The sequence below is a fragment of the Chaetodon trifascialis genome, chromosome 13 (assembly GCF_039877785.1).
Source record: "Chaetodon trifascialis isolate fChaTrf1 chromosome 13, fChaTrf1.hap1, whole genome shotgun sequence".
Taxonomy (NCBI): Eukaryota; Metazoa; Chordata; class Actinopteri; order Chaetodontiformes; family Chaetodontidae; genus Chaetodon; species Chaetodon trifascialis.
In genome coordinates, this window is record NC_092068.1 from 10,499,223 (window position 1) to 10,515,994 (window position 16,772).

At 47.2% G+C, this 16,772-nt stretch overlaps 1 protein-coding gene across 3 annotated transcripts; it reads left to right on the forward strand.

The window, feature by feature from the left end:
* Positions 1–785: 785 nt before the first annotated feature.
* ism1 (isthmin 1) lies at positions 786–12,649 on the forward strand. 3 transcript variants are annotated; one of them, XM_070976855.1, is made up of 7 exons: positions 794–1,739; positions 7,437–7,655; positions 8,524–8,791; positions 10,498–10,641; positions 10,785–10,874; positions 11,201–11,724; positions 11,815–11,936. In XM_070976855.1, exons 1-6 carry the CDS (start codon positions 1,602–1,604, stop codon positions 11,716–11,718), a joined length of 1,377 nt encoding a protein of 458 aa, XP_070832956.1. In that variant the 5' UTR covers positions 794–1,601; the 3' UTR covers positions 11,719–11,724; positions 11,815–11,936. The 3 variants fall into 3 exon arrangements, with proteins under 3 accessions (XP_070832957.1, XP_070832958.1, XP_070832956.1); XM_070976856.1 differs by having other exon boundaries at positions 786–1,739; positions 7,440–7,655; positions 11,201–12,632; XM_070976857.1 differs by having other exon boundaries at positions 788–1,739; positions 11,201–12,649.
* The last annotated feature ends 4,123 nt before the right edge of the window (positions 12,650–16,772 follow it).

Consider the following 16,772-nt stretch of genomic DNA (forward strand, 5'->3'; position numbering starts at 1 on the left):
TGACTTCAAAGGTGACAAATGACATTAGATGCACTTTGTGTCTCCTCTGCCTTCGGGGCTCAGTGAATTGTCGCACACACTGAAGCAGCGGCATCCCCGCTTAGTGCGTAATTTGACACAGCGACCTGTCCTTTGAAGCGGTCAATAAAAAGTCTCACGAGGGCTAATCACATTACGCACCATTTGTCTTGCTTAAGCGAAGTGTTACGGCACCTTCCGTGGCAGCGTTTAATCACAGCTGACTGAGACAAGGCCGCTGCTGTACACATGTCAGCGGCAGAGGCGGACCTCCTGTAAGGCGCCTCCGGGTGTCTTCCTCTGCGCTGCGCTGCGCTGCGACGCGCCTGTGTGCCCAGTGCGCCTCCGGGGACCACCAAGGTTACTTGAGGTTGTTTCAGGGAGTTATTGCTCCTGCGTAGCGGCATTTGTTTCAGTAGAAAAGTGTGTTGGGATAACTGCATACACAAATGTGATTGAATGCCCGCTGACATGACGGTTGTTTTAAACCTGCCATAACGCTCTATTAGATATTTTGCAGCTTTCAAAGATAAATCTAGGTGTCATTTTGATCCTGTGACCAGAAAGGACTTAAACGTATCTCATCTGCAACGAGAAAGGAGCGTAATATACTTTTGGAGCGAACTTCCACCAGACAATCTGGTGTTAAACCTGGCTGACTCCACTTTGGGGAGGGCTGGTTAGAGAGGGACGAAAGAGTTAACCAGGGGGAGGGCGTCTGCACAGGGGCGTATAGTATAAAACCACCTCAAGAGCGCACAACAAGAACAGCGTGTTAACGAGCCGTAGTTTGATATGGTTTGACTTGTTTCCTCCAGCGGGACTCGTTAGAGACGCACGCAAGCCCGCGCATCTTCATTTTGGTGGGCTCACGATCCGCAGCATAATGGATGGGTACTGTTTTTGAAGGAGGCAGAACTCCACCGTGAAGTCTTCACTGGGGAGATATATCTTTTTTTTTTCTTCTTCTTCTTTTGGTTACCTGTACTTTTTCCTCGAAGGCAGTCTCGTCGAGTAACGCGTCGGATAGCGCAGAATGTGGACAAAACAAGAAGTGCGTAAAGCGGCTCAAGTGGAAGTGAGGAAAAGTGAAGCGTGAGGTTGAGAATGTGGCGGGGACACCGCGGGGCAACTGGGCTGCAAGTTTCCTGAGTTTGTAGAGTTGAGGACGCAACAAGAGCGGAAAGCGTTAATGCTGCGCGCTGGATCAGCCCTGCAGTGTTCACTACAGTGTATTAATTGGCAGATCGGCGCGTTAACTCTTATCCTATTTGTGCTCAAATCAAACTCTAGGAACAATAAGTAAAAGAGGATAAATCTTCATTTAGGACCGCAGTTTACAAGTAAACCCCACCGCATCCAAATTCATCTACAGCACTTTTTTTTTTTCCAAATTATTCGACTGCCCCACCTCCGATCCTTTTCCCTTCATTTTTGCAATTCTGATTCCCGAAGTGGCTCCGAAGTGGTGTTGCGGCTCCTCGTCCCCGGCGGATCCGGAGATTGGAGTCTCTGCACCGGGAGGAGGCGGAGTCGGAGCTCCGGCCACACCGCAGGCTCCCAAGAGCGGCCGCGTCAAGAGGATGGTGCGTCTGGCGGCGGAACTGTTGCTGCTCCTGGGACTTCTTCTCCTCACCTTGCACATCACGGTGCTGCGGAGCAGTCCGCTGCCCCAGGGAAATGTAACTCTGAGCCTGGATCAGCACACAGCACTTACTGAGGTGAGTTAGGAAATCTGTCAGCAGAGGGGTACTTTCCATGTAAGGGAGATTTGTTGGGGGAAACTTGATGCAGACGCTGATGTCTAAGGGCTGTCATTTGGTTACAGATGGGTTTGATTAAAAAAAAAAAAAAAAGCTCATTTGAACTGATGGCCCAGGTAAAATAAAGCCTCCATCCCTGAGAGTCTTGAGGATTTGTTGACATACACACGGATGTGGAGACCCTCGGGTGTCCCCCACGGGAATGGCACGGAGCCGTTGAAGGGATGGAGGATGAGGCAGGGTCAGAGATCAGGCCCCCTGCAACACACACACCTCCCTATTTTGGGGGGTTAAATGTTAGCTGCAGGCGCTTCTCTGTCATCGTGGGCTCATCACTGTCATCCAAGCTTTCAGTTGATGAGGCGGAGGGTCCCCCCCACCCCCACCCCCACTAACACACAGGTCCCAGAGATGAATTTAGAGGAGGGTCTGGCATCAAACTGACCTCTGCCCTGCTTCAGATCGAGTCTCAAGCCCTACTTGTTTTATTTGATCCTGCACTGTACTCACATGTGTGGGCAAAGCCACGTGAGATGATCAGATATTAACGTTGAGGTAAAGACAAATAATAGAAATCAATAAAATGCTCAAAATGCAGTTTTTGATGACACCTTTTTGGATTGCGGTCCAGCTCAGAACGTGCCTCACCCAAACTTAGTCAAGACAGGTTTAAAAGTTTAACTGCCCATTTTAACGTCAGCATAAAGCACACAGACTCCAGCAGAGCCTCAAATCCTGACTGGAGGGGTAAGATGGGTCTGGGATCAACAGGCTTTTTTAGAGAGTGTTAAGCATCCTTCAGCTGCTTTTTGATGTATATTTAGCATGCTGCTGAAATACTTTCTTCATGTCCCAGTGATAAATGGGTATTTATGCCCACTGGAATGGTGTCCCTTCATAAATTCTTTATTAGGGCTTGGGGGAGATGAATGGAAAGAATTTTTACCTCAGCAGAGGATGGTGAGGGTAATTTCTCTTATCTCCACTATCCCTGCCATGACTGTGGTCTGACCTGCGTATATGCAACAGCAGGCCTGTGTTCGGCTGGATATTAGGCCACGCAAAGCTGAGGAAATATTCCAGGAATTTATCAAATATTTGTCACACAGCCAAACAAATGCTGGATAGCTGCGATGAGGGCCAGGAGGGAGTTTCTCCTGAGGAACTGCAGTAAAAATACTAAACACATGCCACCCATTCCAGTCTCAGCATCCCTTTTGTCACTAGTCCAGATTTACATAGAAAAGCGCTGATTTTTTTTTTTTTTTTTTCTTTCCTCATGAATGCTCCGGCTATGTACGGACATGCTTCACTGGTCCGCCACTGAAGACGGTGATGTCATCTTTCGGCCAGGCTTGTCACGGCCCAGGGGGTGTATTGTCATGCCAAGGTGTCATATTTAAAATGCCATTCACAGGAGCACAAATGACAGGATGCGGCTCCGTGCACCTGTAGTGGAGAGAGAAAGCTCTTTGGTCCGAGGCACATTATCATCACTGACCCAGGAAAGCACATTCCCCCACTGCAGCTTGACATTATGAACAGTATTTGTCATACACCGTGCTACAGATGAAGCATGATTTTCTACCCATGAGCTTATTTTCTTCTTTTATCTTCAAGAACATCTCACTTTTGAGCTCCGAACTCCTTTCTAGCATGTCGTCTCAGTTTGATCCCGCACATAAACACACACCCAGTATGAGGCGTGTGACAGGGGAAGCAGAGTTTTCTCTTCCACCTCCATAAGTGTAGCGCTGAAAAGCATCTGGCACAATGTGCACTGCCTTCATTTCCTGCCAGCCTCCCTGGGGGAAGGACCCCTGAGTTGCTCCCAATTGAAAATGGAGTCATGCCCCTTTAAGCAGCCCTCACAAAGTGAAAAAGGGGGAAGCGGGAAAAGAAGAGGAGATACTGTGAGGAGGGAGAGGGGGTGGCTTGTCTGTGCAAGTGTTCATTCATGGCTTTGGAGAGTGGGGGGGGGGGGCATCCTGGGAGGCCCCAGATGAACTGAGGAATGGTGTGTCACTTTTGATCTGCAAATTAAAGCATGTTCCTGGTCGAGGAAGATCTCAGATGAGTGATAGCAACTGTAAAGCTGCCTCGCCATCAAAGGGGAACACTGCTGATTTTTTGAACTTTGAAATGAGTTACTCCAGTGCACGGTTACAGCCGGGGCTGTCTGAGAAAAAAAACAATGGCAAAACAGCATGTTTTTCTCATTAAGCTGCGTTAAAAAGCTCCACTGAGTCATCTGGAGAAGACAGAGAGAGGTGTTTATGTTGACATCGACAAGAATTGACGGACTTTACACAACTGATACACAACTGCCATTCCTGCGTGATGACTAATTCCCACGTTGTGCATTCTTTCCATTATTTTCAACTCTGCTGGTTCTCCTAAATTGTCCTGCTGAAACCCTGTTTGAGACAGAAACAAAATCAATTATTTGGATGGATAAAATTTCATGGTTTGTCCTTCACACTGCCGAGCTCCCAGATGGAAATATAGATTTAATCAAATCTCAGTGCTTATGGGGAAGAGCAGCTTAGATTTCCCTGTTTCTCTCCAAGTGACTGGAACAGCAGCATTACCACAATATTTCCTATTTACAATTCAGCTCAAGGCTTGAATCAGCAGCATTTTATTTCAGGCCGATGTTTTTCCATGTTTTGGCAAGATTTTGATGTATTTACCGCTGTGAGAAAATCAGCATCTGTCCTGTTGGCACCAAAGAAGAGTGCGACAATAATCTGAATGTCAACAATGTGTACACACAGCAGTGGCCTCAGTTGTCTAAGGTTTGACTGTTCAAAGGCGGAAAATGAAAATGTTCATTTAATGTTTAATATTGACTTGTAGAGAAGTCAAGTGGAAGATCGCAAATTCTCTGCAAGGGAAATTGTCACATTGGACTTTCTTAGGTCCTTGGTGGATGATGCTGGTTTAGATGAGAGAAAATGGCTTCAAACTCCAGTGCTGTGGGCTTGAATCCAGTATTGGATGGGAGATCCTGAGTTAGATTAGGAAGCTTGAACTTGAATGTACAGCAGCGATACTGTGGCTGAAGAAAGGTGGACAAAGAAATACAGTGTATTGCTAAGTGACAGCTGGTGATTTTCTTTTTTGTTGTGTACACCTTCATGAATGCCTTCAGATGTTACTTAGCCTCACCATGGCACATTTTCATAATGAACCTTTAAAATCTCTCCACAGTGATAAAACAGATTTGCGCAATGAACCAACCTGTAGCATATCAGAAACTATCCTTCCAGTGACATTATTTAAACAGTTTAACAAACAATTTCAACATGAAACTCTCTGAAAAGACTGCGGTGGTTCCAGTGGTTTATGGTGCCTTTGGTGCGTTCTTACCCTCCTGTCTGCAGTGGCTCAAGCATAAATCAAATCACATTAATGCTACACTACCAGTGCGTGCCCATAAACTCTCAAACTGTCTGTGTGTACAAGCAGGCTTCAGCTCAATGGCCTCTCGTACTGAGTGGAACATCATCACAAGTGTTGCCCTCAGATCAGAATGCTTTTCAGTGTGATTTTAAATAAACCAAATTTGTGTCAGGATTAGATCATCTGCCTGCCATGTGTAATGCTGCATAATGTGACACAACAGAAGATTCAGATGGGATTAGACTGGATAACGGAGGATTAATCTGCCGGCAAACACTCTGGGTTTCACAACCCAACCGTTTGCGTATTCTGAAACAGTTCTGTTGACTTGCTTTCAGCAGAACCACTCACGGAGGAAGTAGTAAGTAAGCCGGTAGCCTGAGAATATCTGGATGCATTTCCTGAAATGACAGGTGTTGTGAATGAAAACACCTATGAGTCCGATGATGGGAAAACAAGAGAAATGTGCAGTCGTTAAGTGTTTTCTGGCAGTGCATTCAAATGATTGTTTGTAGTACCAGTATCATAAATCAGTAATGTCTGGATTGGAGAGCAGCTTGTGTGGTCTGCAGCTAGATGCTAATGTAATCTCTAAAAATATAATCCACCCAGAGGAGATCAACCACACCTGTTTACTGTATCTACAGTTGTATGTATTAACATTGTGATTGAACCTGTGAGTGCTGCTCTGGGCCTGCTCCCTCAGCGGGGCTCAATTACAGCCACTGAGTGACTTCTGAAGGCTGGGAACTTGAAAGACAGGGTTATCACGTGGGCATCTCAAAGCCCAAGTGCTTGTGATAGAACCAAAGAGGATCCTGTGATGTTCATACAAAGGGTCAATAGCTGATGCAGGAACTACGCTGTCAAGATGACCTTTTTCTGTACCGAGCTCTCAGCCATAATTGTTTGGTTATGGAAAATACATTTGCGGTTTTAATTGGAATCTGCTGTTTCAGAGTCTGCTTTTCTTCACATTTTATGATTTTGGACATAAATTCTCATAAAAACTCATCATCTTATCTACAGTGAAACCTCTCCCTCTTTTTATTTGGTGGCCACAGGCAAAATGCAGAACCACCTACTCTTCTTCCTCCAAATTATGGGCAATTGCGTAATCATTGTAATTATGGCAGTAGCTCACATTGAGATATGCGATGTGAAAGTTTTTTCTTTGAAATGCATCATATTATCATATTAACTCCATCTGGTCTCTGGTGGTGAATTATGAAGAGTAATGTTAAATGGATATGGGAGTCTGTCTGTGCGGCCGCCGTCCCCGCTGTGGTTGAGTTTAAGTCACATGTACATTTATAATTCTTCCTCCCTTGCTGTGCAGCTCCATTTACAGCCTCCATATTGTCCCAGAGTGCACCTTGGCTGGAAACAAACAGCTCCACTGGGGGCTTTTATGCCCACCACAATGTGGCTGAGCTGACACTTTGTGACTGGCCACCGCAACCGTACAGCACTGCTGCCATATTCTCAGGCCTCAGTCAGGCCACAAAAACACTAGGGAGGAAGAAATGGGACATGAAAAAGAAAACAAGGGACATGATTGATGGCTTTCTTTGATCTTATTTTCTGCCACCCCAGAATGGATGATTGCCGGCTACTTATGGCTGTCTGTCCAATTGAGGAATAATTGTTCCTTCTGTGTATACCTGACAGGAGACATATGCCTCCACTGTCCTTTTGGGATGAATTTACAATCCCCTGTCAGAAAACCAAATGTTTTTCTGTCTTCAAGAAGGCAGATGTAATTATTTTCCAGTGTTTGCTTAGGTTTCTCTGTATAGCCCCAATGCAGGAAACCTCTTCTTTGCTCCTTTTCTCCCAGCCAGCGCCAGAACATGCTAAAAATGTCCACGCCATACGACTATGGTAAAGCAACAGCATTCTCTGTCAGTTAAAATTGGAAAAATATACAGTCTGACTGGGACATTGGCTCTGAACGCAGCCTCTAGACAGATTATATTTTGGTGGAAGCAGACATTGACAATGTTTGTCCCTTCTTTCTAGGCTCCAAGTAGTCAAGACTCCGCTGTCCGCAGGATTTATGACAGAGGTCATGGCCACATGAACCTCTGTCGACATGAGAGATCAATCTAACGTTGCTGAGTGTGCAGACTTTGTAGATGTCAAGCTTGCAGGGCCTTCAGCCTTAATATTCCCACAACAGGGAGTAATCTTATATTGTCAATGCACAAAACAATAATAAACTCATGTTATGTTCCTTTCTCTCCTTAGCAGAACAATATAAATGCAAAAAGCAGCTCCTCTGCCCAGCTGGCTCCTGAAGACCGGAGGTCTGGTCCAGAACACCGGTTGACCCACCGGCCTGCCACCCTCCCCTGGGCACAAGGCAGCAACGTACACAGAGACGGCCCCGGAGCCTTCCTCCTAGATCTGCATAATTTCCCCGACCTCTCCAAAGCTGATATCAATGGACAGAATCCCAACATACAGGTGATCAAGTGTGTCTGTGCACCTGTCAGCATGCTTTGATGCTTTCACTTACTTGAAAGACATGGCTACTCAAGCACGCAGGACAGGAAGAGCAAACAGGAAGAGGGAGAATAGCTTGGTGCACATCACTGCCCCTTTTTTCTCCCCCTTCCTCCTTCCTTCTCCCCCCGCCGTCCCCTTTCACACTTCCTGGCTTCCAGTGAAGCTTAAGATAGACGGCAAGGTCTCACGTCCGTCATAATGACGGCTGAAAGGCACACTAACCAGCAATGCCTTACTACTAACGCATGTGCAGGAAGACAGACGGCAGCTTATGTAAATGTGTGGCCAGCCCTCACCCATAAGTCCCTCAGTGGTGCAGATGGCCGAGTAACCGCTGCCATGTTTAAATCATTCTCCTGTCTAATCCAGCGAGGGGGTCTTTCCATTTCTGAGAGCATCACTGCTAAATCCGAGCACGAACAAAGTGTATTAACATCTCAAGATGTGGGAAGAGAGCGGAGCAACCAATTGAGCAAGGGCGTGAGGCTGTGGGAGAAGGGGAGGAGGAGGAGGGGGGTGTCTTTGATCCTGGGATTCATCTGGCTTTCATGGTCTGGAGGAGGCTGAGTAGCCCTTTGAACTTTGTGTTTAGGTGGAGAGAGCCCAAGAGGTGGGAGGGTGACTGTGGGGCAGGGCTGACGGTCCCCCCTCATCTGGGAGGCACATGTGTTAGGACAGAAAGGGGGAGGGGGTTAGATCATGCACAGGGGTATCAGATAGTGTCACCTCAAGGCAGCCAATTGGCCCATTCTGTCCAAAAATGGCATGCACTGTAAATATCTTTGTTGAGCGTGGACTTTAATTGGACTTTTTCTCTTCCAAACAGGTGACCATTGAAGTGGTGGATGGACTGGAGGGCCCTGAGCCAGAAAAAGGCCTCCACAAGGAAAGCAAACCCAACTGGGCTTCTCCTAACTGGAGAAACTGGTGGCCTCACTCCTCGTCACCCTCCTCCTCTTCCACCACTCATCAAACAGAGGAGCACGATCGATCCTACGGGAGCAACGCCGAGGATAGCAACTTCCTCAGGCCGCCGACAGACTGGGGCAGGAGAGGAGGCATCGGGGCAGGAAGCAAAGCTCAAACCGAATATGGTGAGAATGACAGCAGGGCGTGTTTGCGAGGAAATGAGCGCACGGTGCGCACTGCAGAATATTTAGCTGGGTCCATAGGCTCTTATTTGAGCACTGGTCTCCAGCGTTTCCACAGATGGCCGTAGTCTGATGTGGAATCTGTAATTTGCAGATTTGCTGATTTAAGCTGTCACCATAATAAGTGCAGTCATCCCGGGCGAGCCTCTGGGAGCCCCTGATTGAAGCCTTTAACACTCTTTTACGAGATGGATTCCTCTGTGGTGTGGAGCTAGCTACGTGACACAGTTTAAACGCCTCACTACATCAAAGTTCAGCGGCAGGAATGGGGCCAGAAGCGCTGTTTGGCTGCCACACCATTCTCACAACACTCTCCAAAAGTAACCCCGCAGATAAATCTGCCGTGGAAGATTTTACACTCACTGTCATACCGTATGCGTCCGGCCCGTGTTGTAGCATGCCCAAACCAACATGGTCGAACAGGAATGCGTGCGCTGTGGTGAATGTCATTTTATCCACTTGCACTTGCACTGCAGCGGTGAGGAAGGCGATTTTATCATGTTTTTTCTGCAAACCAGAGCCCATGTTTAATGTTTCTGGCTTATCGCTGCGGTCAGCTCTCATTCATCGTTTATTCATACCACGCTGATGGACAGGGAAATATTTTATCATCATTACTGTCCTGGTTTTAAACCTAATAATCATAATTGTGGACAGGCGGTCAGGGTCATCCATCACAGGCCAGTGATAGCACATTCAGTTGTCTCATCTGTGGGCTGAGGGCAGGTTATTATCAAGTTTTCTAAATTCTGTCTGAGCTGCCACCAGCTCTTTGGCCGTAGTAAGCTATGGAGGAGGGAGGGGAGCAGCGCTAGATGGCTATCTGGCCCATATTCATACAAAATGCTCATAATGAGGGGCAGATGGCAGTGGGGGAGTATAGGAAGGTTTGGACCACGGCCAGAAATACTTCCATCCCAACATGCCCACATTCATTCTCCTCATTGATAGAGTACTGCTTTCAAGACGTGCTTGTGTGTGTGTTTGCGTGCAGTAGTGATGGTGGTGGTGGTGGTGGGGTGAGGTAGTCGTAGCGCCTAGTGTAACTGTTTCCATGTATACCCATTACAGTGATCTGCTGAATGATAATTGGACTTAAAGAGGATTTCTTGCCATTTCACTTCCCATTTTCAAACCAATGAATCACAGATAGAGTAACTGAATGGTGTCCAGTGCCACTGTGTCAGGGAAAATCTCTATTTGTAAAATCCCTGCTGGATCCCCTGTAGCTTTGTTGGAATTTGCAAAGTGCTTCCCTGTTACTTCACTAACCGAACACACATACTATCCCCTTCGCCTTGGACTGTGTGGTTCAACAACTCTGCCTTAGCATATACAACACAGTGTGTGTGTGTGTGTGTGTGTGTGTGTGTGTGTGTGTGTGTGTGTGTGTGTGTGTGTGTGTGTGTGTGTGTGTGTGTGTGTGTGTGTGTGTGTGTGTGCGTGCGTGCGTGCGTGTGTGGGTGGACAGGCTTCTGTGGTATCTGCTTTGAGGGGCAAAGTCAAAGAGAACCCTGAGCTCCCCCACTTCCCCTTTCATGTCCTTCCCCCACTTATTATTAGTGAGGCATGCTAACAGGCCTGAGTAAGTTCAGCATGTGGCCTGCATCAGAGCTGACGATCCTATTCTCTCTTTCCCTCTGATCCAGACTATATGGATGGAGAGGGAGACTGGAGTAACTGGACGGCGTGCAGTGTCACCTGTGGAAATGGCAACCAGAAGAGAACCAGGTCATGCGGTTACGCCTGCACAGCCACCGAGTCCAGAACTTGTGATATGCCCAGCTGCCCAGGTAAAGTCTTGGTTTTGGATGACAGAACAAAAGATTCCACAGCAGTATAGATGGTGCTGATGGACAGTTTGTAAGTGCATGTGTTGACTTAGTAGCCTTTCCACTTTTGATCCACCTTTCGCTGTGCATTCATCTCTCTGAAGGTATTGAAGATGCCTTCAAGACAGCAGCTACTGAAGTGAGCCTGTTAGCAGGAACAGATGAGTTCAACGCCACAGAGCTCTTTGGTGTTGGTGAGACTCTGCCTATTCTTGTCCAGACCATGCCTCGTTCTGATGTTCTTATACTATCAAAGACAGTTCATCCATCTGGCAGCAGCGTGTCTTCACACACTTAGCATTCCTCATGCTCGGGCTGCTCTCCATTACAGTGCAGAGATGAAAATGTGCACCAGGGCAGGAAGAGCTCAGTCTGCCTCTGCACACTCTTTGTTTGCCTGCATGTTCTTAATCAACCCATCGAAAACACACCTTCATGTTGAATGTTACACTGCCTCACACGTATGGTTTCATCTTCTAATGCCGGGAAGGAGATTTAACAGTGCCTTCATTTCTCTCAGACACAGACAGCTGCGAGCGGTGGATGAACTGCAAGAGCGACTTCTTGAAGAAGTACATGACCAAGGTGGCAAACGACCTCCCCAGCTGCCCCTGCTCTTACCCAACTGAGGTGGCGTACAGCACAGCGGACGTACACGACGCTCCAACGCGCCGCGATTTCCGTTGGAAAGACGCCAGCGGACCAAAAGAGAAGCTGGAGATCTACAAGCCCACGGCCCGCTACTGCATCCGCTCCATGCTGACGCTGGAGTCCACCACGCTGGCGGCACAGCACTGCTGCTACGACGACAACATGAAGCTCATCACTCGCGGCAAGGGGGCCGGCACGCCCAACCTCATCAGCACAGAGTTCTCAGCCGACCTGCACTATAAGGTCGACATCCTGCCCTGGATCATCTGCAAAGGAGACTGGAGCCGCTACAACCAGGCCAGGCCGCCAAACAACGGGCAGAAATGTCCTGACAACCCTCAGGACGAGGACTACTACAAACAGTTTGAAGAGGCGAGGGAGTTCTAACCCTCTGTAGCGTGAAAGGAAAAACAAACACACACTGCTTAAATATTCAGCTAAACCTCAAGAATGGTGCTGAAACCATTTTTTCCTCTGTCTTAGGTCAAATAACACACAAACTTTTAGGCTCTGAGGAACAGGACTTAACGCTCTTTTGAACCAAGAGGAAGAAAAATCCAGCAGAGTCCGAACACACAAGGAACTTTTCTTGACTTCAACAAAACAGGAACGAAACGTTGCTTCTTCTTCTTCTTCTTTTTTTTTTTTTTTTACCTTTGCTTTTATAAAATATGCCTCTCAAAGAAATGAAAACTTTTGCCAGTCACCAATTATAACTCAGATTTGGTCACTAAAGGGAGAACTGAGTTCATATTCTTAAAAGGGAAACGTATTATTCTAGGAGTCTTCGTTTAGATTGTGTCCATGTTTGTGTCCATAGGTTGTTTATGTTTGGTGAATCTGAGAGGCCTGTGGTAATAGAATAAAGAGATCCTTCAGGAATGTGTTGGGGGTGGGGGTGGGGGGGGAACAGAGAACAGGCGTATCCAGTTTTCTCTCATTTTGTCGCAATATCCAGGTTCTCATGTAAGCTTATTTAGCATGCACATTTTTTCTTATTTCCACCATTAATTTACAACCGTGTCCCTTGTGTCTCGGAGGCAGATCTTCATTGTAAAAAGCCTGCATTATTTTTGTAAAGTATTTATTAAGTTGTAGCTGCGTCTGAGTTGGGTGTCCATGACTGTGGTTTCTGATTCATGTGTGGCTGAAGGCTAACTTGAGATTCCTCTTTTGCCGTCAATGTGCTTATCTGTGTCTCAAGTTGGGATTAAACCGCAGTAGAGTGTAAAGAATGTGTGAATTCAATTGTATGGAAAGACTTTTGAGATATAAATCTATGAATAAATTTTTTTTAAGCCAATGAATGTGTTGCTAGTAAAAAAAAAAAGAAGCGAAAAAAATCTTTGCGTGTGTGATCTTCATGGCAAATAAGTCTCTTCAAGGTCTGAATGAACAATAATTGAATCAAAGTTTCATCGGCCGCTATCGGGTTTCTCTCCTGCTGTCAGAGGAAATTCATCTGCGGGGAGAAATCTCATCTCATCAATTAAACTCCTCCAACAGACTTTAAGCCAGTGCACAAGACTTCCATTAGTTCCATCCAGTGTGGCTCTCAGGCCAGGCCTTTTGATGGGATTGTGATATTTCTTCAGAGGAGGCGAGGAGGGTAAGGTTCCCTTGAATGTGACTCAAATTCTTTGTCTTTGGCATGTATCCTCACATTCCTGAGTAATTTCTCAGTGTACACACACACACACACACACACACACACACACACACACAGAGTCAATGCTGCCTGTCCATAGTGAGGACCTCTGACCATTCCCTCTCTGCTGAGTGCTGCAGTCATTGTCACACAGAGAAAGCCATTCATGGTGCTCCCATTCCTGCAGTCTTGTGTATGGCACAGCTGGCCTTGTGCAGGGCTCGTCTTTATAATGCAGCAGGCCCCAGCACGTTCCACACCCCTGAGGCGCTACTTGCAACCGCCTCGTTGCTTCACTATTCATACAAAATTCCTCCACACGCGTCCTTCGACCCATTTATCCAAAACAGAGCCTTTTATCAACAACCCACCCTCAAATGCTCACAGATAGACTCCTTTAAACTGGAGACAAAGTTCTCCCTCTGTGCTCTCAGGCCCATAGTGTGTAAAGCTCTCCTTTTAACTCTTCTGTCCTGGTTTTCAGTAAAAGCATGGTTCAAGGCTAAGATTACAGTAACCAGCATGGATCTTAGTTATCTTAGCAGACCGTCTGCTGAACCGGCCATGAAGATCAAAGTGAGGTGTTCATCTTTATTTTGTGGGCCGAGCTCAGATTGATGACATACCTCCCCCCGCCGCCCCTCCGCCCCCAGTATCTCCTCTCCAGACAGGCTCCGCATGTCTCGAGAGCAGGCAATTACTCGTACACCCTCATCTCTCGTTTCTTCACTCCCCGACAAACACTAACACGACCTGATTCCTGTGCTGAGGCGCAGGTAGGAATACAGATACAAGGATCTGTAGGTTGAGAGAGAGGAGACACACGGTGGACCAGCAAGGACAGAGTACAGGGAAAACTTGTTGCCTTGGCTTTGGGGCGTCAGTGAGGCCTCGCGTTTGTGTTACTATTTCCAGGACTCTGGTATGTTTCAAAGGATGCAAAGCACCACATTAGTGGTATATTGTCAAGGATCTGAAAGGGCTCATTAAGCATCACCAAGATATGATTGTTGGTATTTTGCCTCTATTTTTGTTATGAGAAGGAAATTATGTGCAACGTACTTACGCTGTTTTAGACTGAGTTTGACAGGGCTGGCTCTGGGATTTCTCACTAGACACTGCGCACAAGATCTAACTGTGGGAATAAGAAAACAAGAGGAGTTAAAAAGAAGGAGAAAGCAGTGGAAACTTGGATGGATTAATGTTGTAATAAATGAAGAGAGAGCTCAGCTGCTCTCCACCGCTATTCTCCAGAAATATATTCACGTCAAAACAAGTCCAGGTGGCTTGACGTCCGTGCAGGCGCTCGCTGTAGGGCTTCTAGTAGGTACATAACCGCGGTGCATGGTGGCAATCAGGCATCTCTTTGTTTTGTGGTGTGCTGCAGATGTGGCAGGGCCATTTTTAGCCTCTCTCGCTCACTTTCTTTCACTCACTCCCTTGCTCTGCTACTTTATGGGTGGTGTAGCACAATGCAGGAAGTGTCTGGGCCGCAATACCACAGGGCCTTAACGGCATGGCAAACCTAATTAAAAGGTTTTTCTTTGGTCTTGTAATCTGGAATAGCTGACCTGGAGCAGGAGGTTGCTTATCTAGCCGCTCCACCCCTCCCTCTCAACCTTCGTCCCCAGTGTCCTACCAGCAAAACAGGGGTGGGGTTGCTGGCACTCTCCCTGCCATAGGCTTGCATCTTTGGCACAGCAAGTCAGGGGAGGAGTGGGTGGTGGGGGCAACCGTGCCTGGGTGTACAGCTGAACAAACAGGTCAAGTAGCTGCAGAGAAGCTGAGAGGGCAGGGTGCCTTATTTAACCCCTGACATCGCTGAGATGCTGCAGGGATCCGCAGCCACACCATCCACGGCAGAACAATGGAAGAGCACAGAGCTAAACGTTCTAATTCAGTTGGATATAGAGTATCATCATGCAATAACATCATCTTGTTAGATGGGCGTAGTGGCACCTGCCCCTGGCTCATGTGTTCTGTAGCAGTTCAAACAAAAGCTAAAATAACATGCACCCACTCATAAATTCACACACACACACACACACACACACACACACACACACACACACACACACACACACACACACACACACACACACACACACACACACACACACACACACACACACACAATGCTGTCGGACAAATGAGGACAACAGAGGAAGAAAACGGCTTTGCCCCCTTATAAAAGAGTTATTATATTCAGTCATGCTTTTCATTGAGCTAAACTTATGACTAATGTACCACCACATGTTTTATGTGCTCTGCTAGCATCACGTGCTAGTAGAAGCAATGGATTTTTAAAGAGGCAGACTTTTAGAAGAAGAAGAAGACATTTAGAATCCAACGGATCATTGCATAGACAGATAATATCCAGTTAGCATACACTCAAGGTCATTGGTTTCATTATGAGAAATAAAGCAAGGGCTCAGTGATATTCTGCACCGTAGAGGCCGGAGCGACAATGATGCTACTGAGAAGCTGAACTGTTTGACTCGGTGCTCTAATAATGAACTTGATAAGAGAGGATCCCGATGTGGGTGAGAGATGTCTGGCTCCTTTGGATCCTTGGGGTCAATTCCGGCGTGGTCTGATAAAGGCAGCCCCATATGCGGTCTGGTTTTAACCCCGTGTGTGTTGATGTGAGACGCTGCCACAGAGGGGCTGTAACATTGTCGAGGGGGTTGGTGGCCCTTAGGTGGTGAGGGAGGGGGAGGTCAGCGTGAGCACGGAAGCTGCATGGCCGTGATTCACAGTGACAGCACCGCCTGGCATGTGAGGACAGCAGGCCAGGCGGGCAAGGCTGCTGGCTTTGATCTTTATTTGCTCCCCCGTCTGTTTTGCATTTAAGAGCCGTGCTGAGCGCGAGGCATTGGATACACCTTGAATGGCTCAGGACCCCGTCCCCTTTTTAAAGACCCAGGATCCTTTTTCAAAGCTAAGGGGATCCAGGACAGAGAGGGATGATGTTTGAAGGAGAATGTTCAGTGCTGAATATGTCAGAAGGTCTCCCGGCAACGCAGATTAGCCCTGATGAAAAGAGGGTGCTCCATAATAACACATGATCAACCCAGAACGGTGTGAGTGTGGGTGAGGGGCAAGGTGACATACATCTCCCTTTAGATGGACCCTCAAGATCAAACCGGGGTCAGGAGGCTGCACAACAAAAGCAAACACGGACAGCACCTCCCCAGCCAACCTTCTGCTGCTCGTGATCCGTCAGACACATTTTGCATGTAAGTGATGCCAAAAGACTGTGACATCTTACACCTGAGCGGCAAACCGGCTGGATCTCATCAATAAGTGGCCCCATCCCAACACCAGGCACGATGCACTGACAGGGAGGCATCTCTCTCTCTTCAAACCGGGAATATATTTATCCCCCTCAACATCTCTACTGCACATTCCTCTCAGACACTACAGTGGCCACGATCCAGACCCAGCAGCTGGACTTGCACTAGAGGCTGATATAAATAAATGCCCTCTCCAGTAAGAGCGTTTGACAGCATGAGGAATCAAATCAAGACAGCTCAGGAGGAGAAAACGATTGGAGAACCAGTGGAGAATGCATTTTGGGTAATGTAATCCATACTTTTCAAAAGCTTAAAAGTCAAAAACAAAAACAGTGGCTCAGGAGAGGAACATCTTGTGTGTGGGAGGGTTGCACAGCCCATATTTTTAACAGTCACAGAGGCTCCTAGACAAACAAAGACTTTCCCCTTCTCCTGTTGAAATGCTCCCAAGTCCTTCCGCAGAATTCTTTTCGCACTCCAGTTACTGTCCAGCATGT